The 17761-nt window shown below is 36.4% G+C and overlaps 1 protein-coding gene across 1 annotated transcript; it reads right to left on the bottom strand.

Moving 5' to 3' along the window:
* Positions 1-1912: 1912 nt before the first annotated feature.
* On the bottom strand, positions 1913-16357 carry LOC124175197 (LIM and SH3 domain protein Lasp). The gene is made up of 6 exons (XM_046555194.1): positions 15677-16357; positions 13165-13259; positions 6948-7219; positions 6013-6213; positions 4978-5120; positions 1913-4633 (listed from the first exon to the last, which is right to left on the bottom strand). Exons 1-6 carry the CDS (start codon positions 15743-15745, stop codon positions 4454-4456), a joined length of 960 nt encoding a protein of 319 aa, XP_046411150.1. The 5' UTR covers positions 15746-16357; the 3' UTR covers positions 1913-4453.
* Between the last annotated feature and the right edge of the window lie 1404 nt (positions 16358-17761).

Genomic DNA, 17761 nt, shown 5'->3' on the forward strand with positions numbered 1-17761 from the left:
TCCTTTTTTTTTGACCAAAAAATTTTTCGTCTCAGAATTGATTCGTATGACTCTTTCCCGACCAATTGGACCCCAAGGAACTCAGAAAACGCAGCAAAAGGAGCGTGGGATCAACGGGAGAGAAGATACGAGGAAAAAAACACCGGCTGAAAAATTTCGAAAATTCAGGTTTTCGTTTTTTGGCTGTAACTTTCGATGCGTTGATCGCAGCGTATTGGGACTGCGCCCAATCGATTTCTCTCGCAAAATTACGTCGGAATAGTGCCAGAATTAATTTATTCCAGCACTTTTGAAAATCGCGAAAATTTTCGCCAAAAATACAAAGGGGTTAACCTTCCTTTTTTTTTGACCAAAAAATTTTTCGTCTCAGAATTGATTCGTATGACTCTTTCCCGACCAATTGGACCCCGAGGAACTCAGAAAACGCAGCAAAAGGAGCGTGGGATCAACGGGAGAGAAGATACGAGGAAAAAAGCACCTGCTGAAAAATTGTCGAAAATTCAGGTTTTCGTTTTTTGGCTGTAACTTTCGATGCGTTGATCGCAGCGTATTGGGACTGCGCCCAATCGATTTCTCTCGCAAAATTACGTCGGAATAGTGCCAGAATTAATTTATTCCAGCACTTTTGAAAATCGCGAAAATTTTCGCCAAAAATACAAAGGGGTTAACCTTCCTTTTTTTTTGACCAAAAAATTTTTCGTCTCAGAATTGATTCGTATGACTCTTTCCCGACCAATTGGACCCCAAGGAACTCAGAAAACGCAGCGAAAACCGCGTGGGATCAACAGGAGGAACATTGAGAAGAAAAATACGCCTGCTGAAAAATGTAGAAAATTCAGGATTTTGTTTTTTGGCTGTAACTTTCGATGCGTTGATCGCAGCGTATTGGGACTGCGCCCAATCGATTTCTCTTGCAAAATTACGTCGGAATAGTGCCACAATTAATTTATTCCAGCACTTTTGAAAATCGCGAAAATTTTCGCCAAAAATACAAAGGGGTTAACCTTCCTTTTTTTTTGACCAAAAAATTTTTCGTCTCAGAATTGATTCGTATGACTCTTTTTCGACCAATTGGACCCCAAGGTACTCAGAAAACGCAGCGAAAACAGCGTGGGATCAACAGGAGGAACATTGAGAAGAAAAATACGCCTGCTGAAAAATGTAGAAAATTCAGGATTTTGTTTTTTGGCTGTAACTTTCGATGCGTTGATCGCAGCGTATTGGGACTGCGCCCAATCGATTTCTTTCGCAAAATTACGTCGGAATAGGGCTAGAAAGAATTTATTCCGGCACTTTTCAAAATTGCGAAATTTTTCGCAAAAAATGAAAAAGGGTTAGCCTTACCTTTTTTCTTCACTTTTGGTGCCACGTTTTTGTACTTTTTCGGTTGACACGCTTTTCACTTAACAATAAAAATAATCTATCACACGCACTAGTAACACTAGAAATATTCAAAACAAGATGTTTTCATATGATAAAGATTATTACCGTTTGTGACAAAGTGATTTGCATGTTCAATTATAAACTCACAGAATTGCTATCCCTAAAAGGCAGGCAATTTCCTCCATCAATGCTCAAGAAATAAATATTTCTCGTTCTGCGAAATTGAAGAAAGGTTTATAAATATCAGACATATAGAATAAATGTCGAAGGAGAATGGGAAGAATTAAGAAGATAAAGACAATAGGAAATAAATGAACATGATTCGATAATGCATAACGTATTATTTTATTTCATACTCTTTTCATATTATCATTAAAATAATATTATCTGTCTAAACACAACATCATCATATATTTCTTTATGATTCAATATTGTTAATCTTAAAACTTTTTCATTACATAATTACAAATATTCAATATTACAGAGTTAAAAAAAATGTAGTAAAAAAATACATGACTGTGTTTTTTTATAAGGCAAAGATACAATATTATTATTATGTTGTTGTCACTAATCTCACCTTTGAAAATTGGCTATTCAAAATCTGTGCGGTTCCTGACATCTATCGTCTATTATATATACTACAGTATATAATGATTATTAAGATACGCTGACTTACTCATTTAGACCGCTCTGTCAGTTCTATGTATGGTAAAAGTTAGTAACTATTTATTGGCGTGAATTAACTAAACTTAAGGACCTTCTCTTGTGCGATCGTTCACATCGTTGATGTTACATGCATAAGATTATTTCGAGCCCGTTGTATTATTTTCTTCTCCGTTTCATCAAATTTTGTTTTTACATACAATGACATGAAGTCGCTTCAATTGTTTTTATGTTCATATTTTTTCCATCTTGGTCTTCCTTCTTAATTTCGGGCCGCATTTTGGCGATACCTTTACGCGCTTGCTACAATCATAATTAGGGTATTATAAAATTTATCGCGAGACAAGGAATACACAATACAATCTCGCTTAAAACAAATGTACTTTTGGTTCACTTTAAATAATATACAGGGTCTCGGGTCACCCTGTAAAATACTAATTTTTTTTTTCTTTCCATTTCTTTTATCCTAACTACTATTATGTATATAATTATTTTCTTACTTCATCTTGATTGTTCAATCATTTTACGTGTGCAAAGAAAATCCCGATAATTTGGCAAATGGATGTTGTTTAAAATTTCATGTGTTTTTAAACATTTTTTTTCGCAAGTTTTTCATCTTCGTTGTAAAATTTTCTAGCGCAATTTTTTCTACATAACTATTAAAACCCTGATATTTACTCGAGTCTCGACTTCGAGTCTTTCGATCCATTCGTCGGATTTGTTTTCTATCTTCAAATTTTAAACAAGCAAGCTTCGTATTGTTATACATTTAACAATCGAGCACAAGGCTAAACGTCTCGTCTTGCAATTTCGTCAGTTTCATAGTAATAATAACTAACAATTAACAATAACGTGCAGTTGAATCTCCGCGATGGACGTATTCACGTGATTTTTCGTGTAAGCGTGTCATTCGGAACCCATTAACACTTCGAATAAATATTCTACAGCTTAGAATGTTCATCAATTCGGTCACCGCAGGTTCCCGAATTCACTTTCTTGCGGTACAATAACGCAAAATTGATGTGAGACAATGTGAGACGAATTAAGTACGGCTTATATAGGCACATTGATGATCGATACTCGTCGCGTACAGTAACAATAGTAATAATAATAATAATAACAACAATAATGATAATAAGATTAATATCAACAAACTTGTTTCAATCGAGGGGAAAAGAAAAGAGATGAAATTTGAATTCAAGTGGTACAATTTGTGGTGACCGTAAATTCATTCGGTGATATCTAAAACGCGATGCTCTTTTCATTATGAAATACACCAGTTTTGGAATGATACCGCAAAACAGTTCAATGGTTTCATATTTTACGTCAATGTTCAGCATACATACACTTGAAAGAAGAAAAATAACACGAGAAAAAACAAAAAAAAAAAAAAAAAAAACCTCAGTTTTGATAAGACGATAACATTATCTATAGGTGTGTAATATGTATAGGTATATACATACATTCATATTTATATATACATATACTATATTGTGTATCTACCTACGGAATGAAATAGACGTTTTAAAGAGCCTGGGAAGGGAGTGGTCCCGGCAAGATACGGAGGTTCTTGTCAAGTGTGTAACTTTCTCGAGTTTGAATATCAGCGGAATGAAAAATTGGTTAAAAATTTCCCTTCACCACTGCCAGTTGCATCATTTTTTCTATTCGTTGTCTGCATTTACGTATACAGTACCTCTACCTAGTATAGTAATATGTAAATGCATAAGTGTACGTCTTTAGGAATATCGTAGTGTAAAAGCTCGTTTTGGTCCCAAGGTAGGTTTCAGCGAGTTATCACTTGCATCCTTCTTTTACAAGTAATATTAAAAAGAAAAAAGAAAAAAAGAAGTAATGCAAAGTTGAAGAGAATGCGCAACAACTGGATAATTTTTTTCGTGCAAAAATACTATACAGTCTTCACGGTTGTATCCCGAATAACAAAAAATCTAGCGCTCGGATATAGTTGACTTCAATTGTTTTCTTTCTTTTTTCTTTCTCGATTCAATTGTACAAAAAGTCACGACAAGCAATGATTAGTTGAGTAAACGGTTGCGCACGGAATGTAAGGACCGGAAAAGTAATATTCGGCATTTTTCTTTTTTTTTTTTGCAACGGAATGAATTAGGCGTAATTGGATTAAAGGTAGGCGCGATAATTTTTTCAAAACAATTGAAAGATGATCGTGTGGGGGATATTTTTTCTCACCTCAAGTTTGGAAGGAAATTTATGATTGAATTTCTTATTTGCGTGATTTCTTTTCAAAGAGAGTAAATGTGGAAAAAAAAAAAAATAAAAAAAAAAAAAAATAAAGAAATTGAAAAACATCAAGACACGATATTGAACCTAGGAGCCGAAGTTTCGTATTTCACAGCATAAAACGAAAGGGAACGTTCAGATGTAATAACTAGATCTGCGCAGGCTCGACGTAGTTCGCCGGAAGCATTCCCTGGCGACCCGTACGCTGTACAAATCCGGTCATCCAACCCTCGTCGATCGCTGTGCAATTTACGATCAGGTCACCGTCCAAGAAACTGACCTCATCTTCGTCTTGCGCCTCGTAGTCGTACATGGCCTTATAGACGCGCTGAAGGATAGCAAATTTTTACATTTTAACGCCGTACAGTTTGTTCTCTAATTCGCTTGTTTCCTGTATTAGTTTAGCCGAATTGATCACTTGGCACAGCGTGCTTGAAAAATATATCATAAAAAAGTTTTCGGAAAATTAAAAAAAAAAACTGTCCTTTCGAATGAAATATTTCTACTAGAAGTTTTCCCGATGAACTTTAACCTGAATTAAATTTTCTATTCCTTCTCGATTGCATTTCTTAGGGATTTTATTTTCAGACAAGGAGCAATCGAGAGTCCCGTGTTGTTGCTTCAGGGTCTTGAACGTTACAAATTGTGATAATGATAAAGTTCGTGACTCACCCCACTATTGGCCGTCGTCGATGGTGGCTGCATTGGTTGTTGTACGTGATTATTGTTCGACCCGGGTGTCAAAGATCCGTAATATTCGTTGACCGGGTCTATATCAGCTACGGATCCGATTTTACGGGTCGGCGGATTCGTCACTGTGAAAACGAAAAATTTACAAATCTCAATAATTACAGGGCGAAAAATAAGGCGTGTTGTGATTGAACGTCGCGTCGTAGGTACATTTAGGCTTCGCTCTTTCAAATCCCAATCAGACATATTCAAGTCTTACCGCAGAAATATTGCGGTTTTAATCGAAATTCCTGAAACTGTTAATCGTTATGCTTCTCGTATAACATTCGTTTTGAATTGTTGTCGATTGTTCAAATGAATGCAAGATTTTTTTTTTTTTGTACTTTGAGATTTCGAAGTGGGGAAAAGAATAATAGAATTATAATATGATAATAAAATTGACATCTCTGTTATAAACGTATCAATGTTAAGTTAATGATATTCAAACACGCGGCAGAGAAGATTGATTCTGTTTTTCATTCACTGAAAGAAAGTAAACGAATTTATAATTGACGTTCAAACATTGCCGAAGCAGAAAAATAATCATTTGGGACAATTCTGTCTTCAGTTATAACGATCTCCAAAAAAAGAATGGCAGTTCGCTGCATGCAATATGCGCCATGCAAATTTTTCGCTCTTAAAAAAAAAAAAAAAAAAACTCGAGGAATAAAATACCGTTCCTATTATAAAATCGCAAATCTGGTCGTATTTGTGAGTTTATTATTTTTTTTTTTTTTTGTTTTTTTTAATACAAAATTTGTATGCTTTTAAAATAATCGTTTCATCTGCAGATATTAGAAAAATAATGGAATAATTAAAACTGCGGCCATTAACGTAGAGTAAGCAATTTTAAATTTGATAATTGCATATGAAAATGTGAAAACATCAATTTCCAACGTCCTCGGAGATTCGACGTTAAGATACGGAATATATCTCATCTACCTATCAAAGTTTGATGTAATAAAAATGCCGAGTTACCCGCGCCTTTGTCACTCGTGTAAATGACCGTCGTCGCTGCTTGTCGAGCCGAATAGGGACTCGGGGTTGCCTCGTTGAGCGGATCGTAGTCGGCGATCCTTCCCGGGGCTCGCTGGACCGGAGAGATTGCCGATGGCGGAGGTACGGTGTTCGAGTTCAGCGCTGCGGGTGGCGGCATCTCTTCGTATTCGACGACGTACTCTGGAGATGAAAAAAGGGTCAGGGTCGCAGTCGTCGCCTGCCTTATTTACTCGCGCCTTTCGGTACACGGGGTGGCCGTGAGAAATTATATCAGACATTCCGACACCTGGTCCTGCAGGCTAATAAGCAGCTCCAATTTTACAGTCGTCTTGAAATATTGTAAAGATTTCGATGCTTCGATGTGCGGATTTATTCTAATATTTTTCATACTAAATTCGCATTTATTGCAGAATACGGGGACTAAGAACGTATAGAGATCAAAAAATAGAAGGGTCACGAATGTGCCGATCGTTCAAAAAAGCGACAATTCATTTTATGCCAATCTTTCTCACTCATCGTGATAATTCGATTACGTTATAACTTTCGATATCGTACTTCAGTTTTCATTTTTCCTACATTTCAACTTTCTGCTTTTTAAAATTTTATACAATATTTTTTTTCATCCTTAAAAAATTATCTAATACGATGTCACCCTCATCCCATCCCGTTCATTTACATCTCTTGTACAAAGATTACAAACCGTAAGCGCGTTGATAGATGAAATCGGACACATGATTATACGAGCGTTATGTTTCTAGAGAAAAAAAAAGAGGCATATATTTTGGAACCAAGAAAAACCCCTGCAATTATTTTATTTTTAATCTGGTTTTCCATCGCTTCCTCCGCAAAATCGTGTTTTTTTTTTTTTTTTATTTATTTTTTTTAAAATCATTTCTCGAAAGTGAAAAACTTACCAATTTGTTCACCGTTTTCCCCGGTCGTCGTTCTCTTCTGTTCCATTATCGCCTTCTTCTGAAGTTCTCCGTGATAGGCAACGTTCGAAATGATTTTACTGTTCTGTTTAATTCTCAGTGTCTCCGGATCGTCGGCAACCTGGGTGAATTTTCCCTTAGCCTTTTCAAATTCGGCGTGATACTTCACGTTGCTCTGGATCTTCGTGTTTTCAGCTATGCGTTTCAGCTCCGGCGTCTCAGCCATTGTCGTTGCCTTTGCTTTTGGTATGTGGCTGCAGAGCAAAAGGCGAAGAAAAAAAAAGTAAGAAAATAATAGAATATTTTATAGTCGAATCATTCGCTTCCTCAATCGCTGTAGAAAGTAAGACAAATTTTCACCGGTTATTTCAATTATCTTCACCACTTTTCTTCTCCACCATGTCTTACCGGTGCCTACACAACTTTCTTTTTCAAGTTTCTATCCTCGAGATCGGATACAATCGGACACCCCGTATATAGTTACGCGACACGTCGGTTCGAGTGTTCGTATTCGTATAATTCACTTTCGTTTGTTCACGGGCAATGATCGTTCTCCACCGATCTCTGCACGGCAATTGTCCCTCGTGGGAAATTATTTTCAACAATGTCTGCTCGATCCACCGTAACCATGAAATTCCATGACAATTCTAATGCAAATTGGCAGGTTGTTCGGCGTAATTTCTCTATGCACGATTATTCCGTGACCCAAAGAAGGGGGAAAACGAGAGGCGATATAAAGAATTTCACGAATAGAATACAGAGCATTTATGTATTATACATGACATTAGCCAATTTTGGTAAACGTCAGAAAAGGTACGTCATTTATTTCTGAAATAAAAAACTTTAGAAAATTTTTATGTACTTGTAACTTGTATCAATATGATCGCCGATTTTCGTATTATATCTGTAACTTCCAGCTTTAGAATTTGCCTCGAATTCAACTTTTTAAAAAAGAAGCGTGATCTGTGGCTAAGCAAATGGATCAAACTCTCGGAAAAATATTTTAATATTAGTTGAAGAAGTGAAAATGATAAGGTTTATTTTCATAGATAACAGTAATCAGAGAAGTAGGAGGTGCCTTGGCAGTTGAAATTGAACCAACCTTCCGATAAATTAACTTGAAATATTTCTGTACAAAGAATGACAATTCGATTACCATCATCATAATTTTTGTAGAATTGCATCGCGTGAAAATCATTTCTTGGTTTCTGGTCTGCGTAAAATATTGTATTACTATGTATATCAATTTATAGTTCCACTGAGTACCTCTACTAATTTTGAGATATCTTGAAAGATTGATGTTGTAGGAAAAACTGTTTTCTATTTCTTATTTTTGCGTCGAATCCAAATCTTAAAAAATAAAACCATGGAACTTTTGTTTCAAACATTTTTCTCTCAAATGCGTTGCTTACAAGATATTCTGTTGTGTCAATTTAAACGGGACACCCTGTATAAATCATTTACGTTAAATTTTGTTCAAGTGATTATTTTCTGCGCTCAGAAAAGTCGGCACGTATATCAAATTGTGGACAGTCAATTTCTACGGGGTTTAATTAAATATAAATTTAAGTATAATTTTAATGACGTATAACGCAGTATTACGAGCGTCATTCGTTACGTCACGAGACGTTTTATTGTTTCGCTGCTTCCTTATCGGGAGCAGGTTGAGGTGGTAGATTGAATGTTGAACGAGACATAAATACCTTGCGCATTTACGTCACGTACCTATCCGTATTAGTACTTTAAATGATATTGAATATTATTATATATTTGGGCAGAAGTTTTATTTCTACCTTATATGCCACTTTCTCGACGCCGTAAGAACTATATCGTCATAATCATCTTGCGGGTATGTCTTATACTACCAATTAAAAAAGTCGCAATTTGTCACATTACTGCATGTAAGCTTTACCTTCTTTCTTGAATTTGAATTTATTTTTACTTTTCTTATACGATCAACGGAACATTTTTCTTAAACTGAAACAAAATTTTTTGCGGGATAAAAATGTTACAAACCCAATTTCACGGTATGAGAATGTAACATCATGAAAGTCAGTTACTTTTCATCGTACATATGATCACTTCGTTTCGATCGCAACTGTACGGGTTTGCATTTGTAAAATAAAGCGATACGCAAGCTCTTAAAGCAGAGAAATATTTATAAATCGTAATTGAAATATTGATATGGGTAAAATGATAATTAATGAGCACTTATTACGTGTTATTTTGACTATAAATTAATAATAATTTTTAAATTGGTGTATACTCCATACATGGAACGGCATATCTACAAATACCTACAAGAGTGACTAATTCAAGCCGTTAAAATCTAAACTAAAAACTACCGATAGTTTCGCTTGCGAAAGAAAACAGGGGATGCAATAATGGCACAAATTTTGAATCAACGAACTATAATCACGGTAAATTCAATTGTTTTTCTATGCAGACCTGCGATTCGACTGGATCCATTTCCACGCAAGAAAAAATTGGAGAACTTTCACTTTCAATCGGCACGACGAAGAGTAGTGGGTGTGTTCTGGGAATCCTCTTCATTCGTCACGACAATTGATGAATCATCGTAACTCCGCGGTATGACGTCACCCCGCGACTTTTCATACGTATATGCACATATTTGTATACTCAACTTGAAGCTAATCATTTTTTATGCATGCAAACGCGGTATGTCGGATATTTTCTCCGCATCGGCATGCTATTATAAGCTTCGGATGTGATACAAGCTCGCATTTAATAAATGACTAGAACTGGAACTTATTCGTAATAACACAGGGGGCAGGGAAGTGTTTCGCTTACGCCGCTTTGAAAATCCGGTTACGTACTAGCTTCTGTACATGGGTCAACGTAATCGAGAGACGAGAAGAATTTTCGTACGTATTATACGCTACGTCATCATCTGAAGTACACTCGTGTGTATATGCCGGAACGTAAGCCGGAAGTTAACACTTTAAGTAAAGACTTCCCATGACGCTGCTACAACTATATATATATATATATATATATATGTATACACACATATATTCCATTGGAATTCCATGTCAACTCGACCAATGATTTTTCCTCACCATTTTCGATTCGCTTCACGATTCTTCATACGATTCTACAGTCTCAAGAAAGCACTCCTGAATTTCTTCAGATTTTTTCCTTCAACCGTTAATTTTCCTTGATTGTCCAAACACATCTGAAAATTGGCATTTTTATAAAGATCTCAAAAATGTTAAAAATGTTAAGAGAAAAAAAAAAAAAAGAAGTAAAAGCGTCCCCACACGGGACGGATGCTGGAACGATCGGAATGAAAAATAAGATTTTTGAGACCTTTAAGAAATACCAATTTTCAGACGTGTTTGGACAATCATAGAAAATTAACGGTTGAAGGGTAAGATCTGCACAAATTCAGGAGTGCTTTTTTGAGACCGTAGAATCGTATGAAAAATCGTGAAGCGAATCGAAAATGGTGAGAGAAAATCATCGGTCGAGTTGACATGGAAAACCCCATATACGTTACATGTATATTATACGCAATTAGGAACGAAACGGAGTAGAGGAGAGAAGCTAAGGAGAAGCAGTTATATAGAGCAATGTGTATGTTTACCGTTTAAAAATGTAACATATGCTGCGAGCATTAATAATATCCTCTCCACAAATCATAACGACGATATTATATAGCTCGTTAATATTCTACAGTATTTAAATTTCATTGGCAATATGTATATTACCGTAGCAACATTTTTTTTATTGTATCATAGATACATCTATTACTGTATGACTGGATTCATCTGTCGCTCTCTTCATGTTCATCATTTTCATACGTTTTTCGGTCATTCAGTTTTATTGACATTATCAATTTTTTTTTGCAAGTAGTAATTTTATCGCACAATTAGCGAAAATTTTTCACATTGATTTTCCTTTCAACCGTTATTCAACGAAGTTTTCAACTCTCGATATGTACAACTTTAGGTGGTATATTATGTAACAGTTAGCCTGCAATAAATTTGCAAGTATAACCGTTGTTCAATGTATACTGCATTACTGGTCTACACAATCTATGTATTTCAATCTATACAGAAGTCACTTTCTCCTATAGTCTTACGACGCACGGTTACATTTCCTTTCTTTCGAATAGTTCTTTTCGAATGAACACCATCGCGGACATTTCGACGCAGTAATTCGGTGTTTTATTATAAATTGTCGATGAACGAACGATTGAATTACGATTGCAGAGAAATTGAGCAGATTTCGTTTTGTTAAAACGTATAATGCGATGGCCAAAAAAGGTAGGCAGTTATATATGATAAAACGGTTCGAAATAATGTTCGAAAATTCGATGTCCGATCAAAAAGATATTCCGATAATGAATCAGTCTCAGCGAATTTTGCTCTTCCTCGCAGTCATCATCATAAATATCGCTATAAGCAGGTATTGTTTGTTTCAAATACTGCGCAAACAACATTCCTCGTAAACAATTAATCGTCACAAATCTGATCAACTTATTGTGTGATAGGTATAATGTTATTATGTACACATATACGTCAGGATACAAACTCTGCATGATTCATCGAAGTGTGTTTGAGGAAAATTTTTCTTTGGCATTCCTCTTTCGAAAGATCGTGACGTAATTATATCGATTGTGCTTCGACTTTTGATTTGTAAAACTGATTATAAAATAGGTATAACTTACACATTGTATCATATATATATATGTATATATATACATATATCACACATATTATAAAGCAGGCGAGGAGTGTTATAAGGTCGAATGTGAATCGTACAGATAGGCATTGTAATAATACACAGTATAGGTACTTGTAAGTTTATCGTCGCGTTTATAAGCCTACGGTGTGCGAATAAATTATTATTATTATTATATTATAAATTATATATATATATATATATATTACAAATAGCAAATTTAATCGAGTAGGCGAACTATAACGGGGCCTAGTTTTGCTGCACGACTGTGTATGTAAATGTATATAAATAATGTACATACAATGCATTGCGAGAGCCTCTCGCCGTGACCTAGTCTCTCTTGTATGGCAAGAGCTCGAAAGGTATTACACATATATAATGCGCGTGTGTGTGTGCGTGAACATTAGCCATCAAAACTGTTGAAAATAAGAACCAGATTTGCACCTATACTCGAATCTTGGTGTATTCTTTCGATTTTCAAGCTTCATAGATCGCAATTCAACGTTATTTGAATATTCGAATTGTGTACGGTTAAAAGGGTTAAAATAAATTGCGAGAAACCGAGAAGAATTGAATGTAATTCGATTAGTTCATGTATCAGACTTGCTGATTAGCATATATCAAAGTTTTGATTTTGTTATACTCTGAAACATTTTCATTTCATTAATTTTTCAGCTGAATATAAATGCGTGTGAATTAAATATTGAATATAGGGGAAAATTCTTTAATCGGCAAATGGTATTATCACAGCGTGATAAATGCGGTATATTCATGTGTCATTTTTTACATAAAAAATAATATAAAATAAAATTACTCTGGCGCTCGGAGATAGCAGAAGCAATTTGTGCAGAGAATGCATTGGCATTGACCATAATCTCTATTGTAATGGCGATAAGGATGCGTGCGAGTGTCGGGAGTTTTTCACAGAGAAGCGTCAAACCTCTGTCACGCTCCCCCCTCGGCACTCCCCGTTGAAACAACTTGACCGCTGTGTTTTTCTTTTCACAGTAATCAATATCATTTCGCATTGATGTTCGTCCGTGTAACGCAAAATTAACATACACGTGCAGTTAATTTTACCATGATACAGGACAACGCCTTATTGATTATTATACCGCAGGCGTAAAGATTTAATGATGAAAAACAAGAAACGATTATTAAGGTCGTTTGTAGATTTTTTTTTCTCCTTTTAGACCTGCTTCGTTTGAAGCACGAGTGATGTTAGTTTTAGAGAATATGGATAAAGAATTTGTAGAAAATTCAATGCATACGTAATTATATACGAATGAAAGAGTAAAATGTGAAATTAAGTTGCAAGAATAAATAATTAATGATTCTGTGCAGGGTGATTTTTGACTGTTAATGGTTGCAGCGTAAAATACATATTAGGGTTTGGTTACTTTTTTTTTTTTGTACTGAGAGCCGTTTGCTATACGTAATTATTTATGTTATTTCGTTATTTTTTTTTTTTTTGTAATTATTAAGAACTTACGCCTCGCAATATGGCTGCTTGTTGAAGCCCTTGTATGTTCGCATGTTCAGGGTCATACCGCAACCCTGACATTTAAAACACTGTTTGTGCCATGTCTGAAAAGAAAAAACAAAAGAAAATACGTAAATAAGGGAAAATAAAAAGGGTTAATCAAGTTAAATTAAATATATAAAATCAAATAAACCTAATATATTACAATAACATGAGTAGGGTCTCATAATAACAAAACAAGATAACAAAAATATTTTGTGCACAATACTCGAGAAAAATTTACAACAATTTGCGAATTTAAGTCAACCATGAAATTTCAAAGTATTTTTTACTATAAGTTCGATTCATCGTGTTCATGGATATTTGCGACCTAGGAGAATAGGTAAATTATGAATAAGCAAATTTTGTCTGTGATTAAGCGTTGAGCATAGTTAAGGCAAAAAAAAAAAAAAAAACAGAGAAACAGTATGAGAATTAGGAAGAAATGAGAGAGAATAATCGTATCAGGTTTAAAATGATTAAATGTGAGATAATAATTTGCTATGATTCTTTTGAATAAATGTTATATTTTCTATTCTCCGAGCGCTGACTTCGATTGGACTAAAAAATTACACACAGGATTACGCATTTTATTCTTGGATTTTCCTCAACTTCCGTCAAGATTGTGTCACATTTCTTTTTATCGTATGTCTGTTAGACTGAACAACGCATTGGTGCCAGCAGGATTTCCTCGATGTTTCGTATAGCTTGTCGAAGTGGGAAAGGAGAAGGTTTTTCTGGGTGATCGAGGAAACATTACGAGAGAAAAGAATCGACATTAATTATGCGAGTACAGGATGTTGGTTTCGCGGAAAGAGAGAGAGAGAGAGAAAAAACGGTGACTGCTGGCGATAAAGCAAACGGTTCACAAACAGATTCGCTTATCGTATCTCGAATAATAACAAGGCCAGTGCCAAGTGTAGATTTCTGATTTTCCATTTCCCATTTGGTTTATTCTTATTGATAGCGAATAACGTAGTTGCTGGGCATAATGATCGAGGAATACACGCGACGATTTACATTATCATCACGTTATGATCTACGTTATCATCAAGCTGTTGATGATTGTAAATCTTAGTTGTATGTTGTATGTATGTACGTGTTTCTCAGAATGCGCACAAAGCGCCGCTCCTCGTTGAAATGATAAAGTTTTATAAATAGGATCCGCTTCTTTGAATGTTACTTATCTCCCAGAATTCTGATTTAAAAAATACAATGTTATCCTCTTGAATTATTTCGCGCTTGCTGGCTGGCTGTAATAATTACAGCCGGCATTGCATAACGATTCGAGGATTTGTAAGAAATTATCTCCGACTTGTGAGAACCTGAACAACGCGACACCCAGGTGTTATCACGCCGACATCGTGTTGAAGTTAGTAAGGTTATTGCGACGATTCATGCTGAAGAAAAACAGTTATTTCGCGATTTTGCAACTGTTTGAAATTGTACTCGTAGTTCCTTAAAAATAATTGTAAAAATAAGAAAGTAGTGATTTTTTTTCAACGTTTCGTTACGATATCGTTGCTAACTTCAACGTGATAAGAAATCGTGATTGTACAATCTTAGAACGATTTTCACGGAGCTGGCTTTTTCACAATTAATGCTTGGAAGCTTTTACATCCAACTTCTTTGTTTCTTCCGGCAAATGAATGTACCGTACTGTATTGCGAAATCGGATTAAATCGTCCGTCAAACGAAAGTTCAGAATCTGGAAATTATCTCAGCTATCGAGTATTAGAGTTTTGAAATTGAAATTTCGAAAAAATGCTGCGACTTCGCGCGTGCCGGTAAACGAACCGCGGGATATATTTCATCGTCGGTTGTTCCTGACTCTGTATCGTATCGAATTACGCGATCCTATCCGTAGTCACCGCAACATACCCAGTTGTGCAACAAACAACCCGCCTATGATCCATACGTTAGTTGGTTCGGATTTCGTGTCCCGTTTGAGAATGAAAAAACGAGAGATAAAAAGACCCGGTGCTGGTGAAAAGAAGACAATATGAGAAAGAGAGAAAGAGACAAAGAGTCGAGCGGGACAGAGAGGTGAAGAAAAGGCGACACAGTCGAAGAAGTGCACACAGGGTATGTAACCTAGATGAAGTAAACGTCGAGAGATATTCATTCGCCGTCTTCTCTCAAGTCTTTTCATCCTCGTAATATCCTCAAGTGTCAAGTTTCAATTAAAGCATCAAAGAGACTGCAGCGGCTGCCTGCTGCAGGGAAGCCAACGTTAGAAAAGCAAATGCAATCAACGAACGCGATTACGAATTATCGTGCCTATGAATGAAGATTGTACATAAACGGGCCGCGTTGTCCGGAGAACGAGAGGTCCAATTTCAATATTCCTCTTTACCCAGATTACGGAGATAAATAGGAAACGAACGTAGAAAAGAAACAATATACCGTCGACACACGAATCTCGATCTCCACGTTCACATCGTGTATACGCATTTGTAATCATTTGACGAAAGAAACGCACCTTGTCGAGGCATTTGAGCTCCTCGATAGGATAGACAGTTTTCTCACACCGAGCGCAAGTCTTGCTCATCTTTATAGTCTATCTTCGGTATCGTCGAGTATTCGGTTGCAGCAGCAGAAGCAGCAGCAGCAGCACGGGAGGCAGTCACAAACACAAACTCCAACACATTTAATAACTGTAAAACACAATGGGAATGCCGTCGACGGTCAGCAGGGTGTGTACTCGGTGGTCGAAGCGCGCGTCAATTTTTCACCGACGATATTTCTCCTCGGCGATATATCACTCTCTGTTAATTAATATCGTGTCTCGTCTCGTCTACTCTTCTCTCGTCTCTGTCAGATCGGATGGGAAAAACCACGGGAGCGCCACCCTGCAGCGCACTTTTGCAATCCGAAATGACAAAAACTCAGTCCCTGGTTGGCTATTACACTCTGACAGAAATGGACGACGACTGCGCGGCAGTCGTTCGATGAGATTTGACACTTTCCCGGCTCTGATCGACCGATTATCCGCCCAGTTAATGCCTGGATTCTATTTCACTTCCCGCAAATATCTATACGTGGTTTATTCACTTCTCGATCGGACGCTTTACCGCTACTTTGGGTTAAAAATACACAACCCCTTGTCTTACGGTTCGGCTCGAGAAACGAGAAACTCGTGGGAACTCGTATTAACTACTGCCATCGACTTACCGCATTCGTAGATCGCGCACACAGTGTTTTGTCAGCGAAAATCCTGCCGGTAGCGCTGTCACTGGCGAAATCCGGTACTGGAATTCCTATCAATTTACCGACCGGCTCACGGCCGTGTAGTTTGCTAGACGCTTTGCAGTCGACAAGGTAACGTCACGGTACATACGATTTCTATCTTCTTGTGGATAAGGGATTCTTCAATCCGAACAATCGGTTATACAAAACGCCTTATCGTGGCGCGAGTTTCTTATCGCTCGATGGCGTAGTTGACAATTATTTTGTGATGTGACGCTACCATGCGGTTAGACGGGTCGCGGTACGAGTGAATGGTTTATAAATCTATTTACGTCCCAAATGTGCAGGCGGGAGTTGGTTTGAATCTATATGGATGAATTTGTGGATAGCATGATTCTTTTTTTCTCATGAATAAGATTGTAGGTATTCTAAAAACAATTTTCACAGCGGTATTAAATTTCAATGTTAGTGCTAGTTATCACACGGCTTAGTCGTCACAAGATTCATATTTCTGCCGGTAGATGTCAGATCGAACGGCGCTATAAATTGAAGTTGCAGTTCAATGCTTGAAACAAATGAATGTTGTTGATTCGAATATCGCATCATATGCGGTCTGGAGGGCAATAATTGAAAAACTGAAATTGGACCTGGTAATTATTCCCCATTTTCTGACTATGTTTTTGCTCATATTCTTGCCTGCTTTGGGATATTTCGCAATAAGATGATCTGAACGGTGGTCCGTGTCGCTTTGTCGTCACATTTCGACTTTTCCATGATCTTCTATGTCCGGGTCTAGTTTTCCGAAATTTCGCAATCTGATTCGAATTTTTCATGGTATTCGGGGTTTTCGGAGTCTAGGTCGACAGTTTCGTGGTTTCCAGCAAAAAAACAATGAACAAAAGAATGATTGCTTAAAAATACACAATAAAAAACCCGAGTTTCTTGCATCAAAACAAAAATGAGTAAACAAAGGTGCAAGAAAATATCATTCATCATTTTTAATTCGCTTTTGTCATTTAAAATACTTGGGACAACTTAGCTCGCTTCATTGTCAGGGTAAATTGTCAGAGTCCTCAACTTTTTTTTTTGAAAACACGAAAAACTATTCAGAGTTGCTTTGGAATAACCACGAATATTCTCTATGTGCGTAAAATATGCAGCTACAATGCCCCGTTTCTAAATTTTTTAACATTGTCATTCAAAAGAATGTTAAAAATCAGAGAGTACAAAGTATGACAACTAGCTTTGGTCTCCTCTACTTGTGCCTGCGAGTATTAAAGGAAAATTATGTCTGCTTGATTTCATTTTGTACAACAAGCCCGCTTTCTGGCTCTTTTGACACTCTATTATATATAATTTTCGACACTTTGTCAGTTAT

This window comes from Neodiprion fabricii, chromosome 2 (assembly GCF_021155785.1).
Source record: "Neodiprion fabricii isolate iyNeoFabr1 chromosome 2, iyNeoFabr1.1, whole genome shotgun sequence".
NCBI lineage: Eukaryota > Metazoa > Arthropoda > Insecta > Hymenoptera > Diprionidae > Neodiprion > Neodiprion fabricii.

Bases quoted from the DNA above. Each gene is read 5' to 3' on its own strand.
- LOC124175197 (XM_046555194.1), bottom strand. From the start codon at position 15,745: ATGAGCAAGACTTGCGCTCGGTGTGAGAAAACTGTCTATCCTATCGAG. The intron at 6,214-6,947 runs GTAAGTTTTTCA...TTTCATCTCCAG, and splicing joins GGAAAACGGTGAACAAATTG to AGTACGTCGTCGAATACGAA. The intron at 5,121-6,012 runs GTAACTCGGCAT...TCGTTTTCACAG, and splicing joins CACGAGTGACAAAGGCGCGG to TGACGAATCCGCCGACCCGT.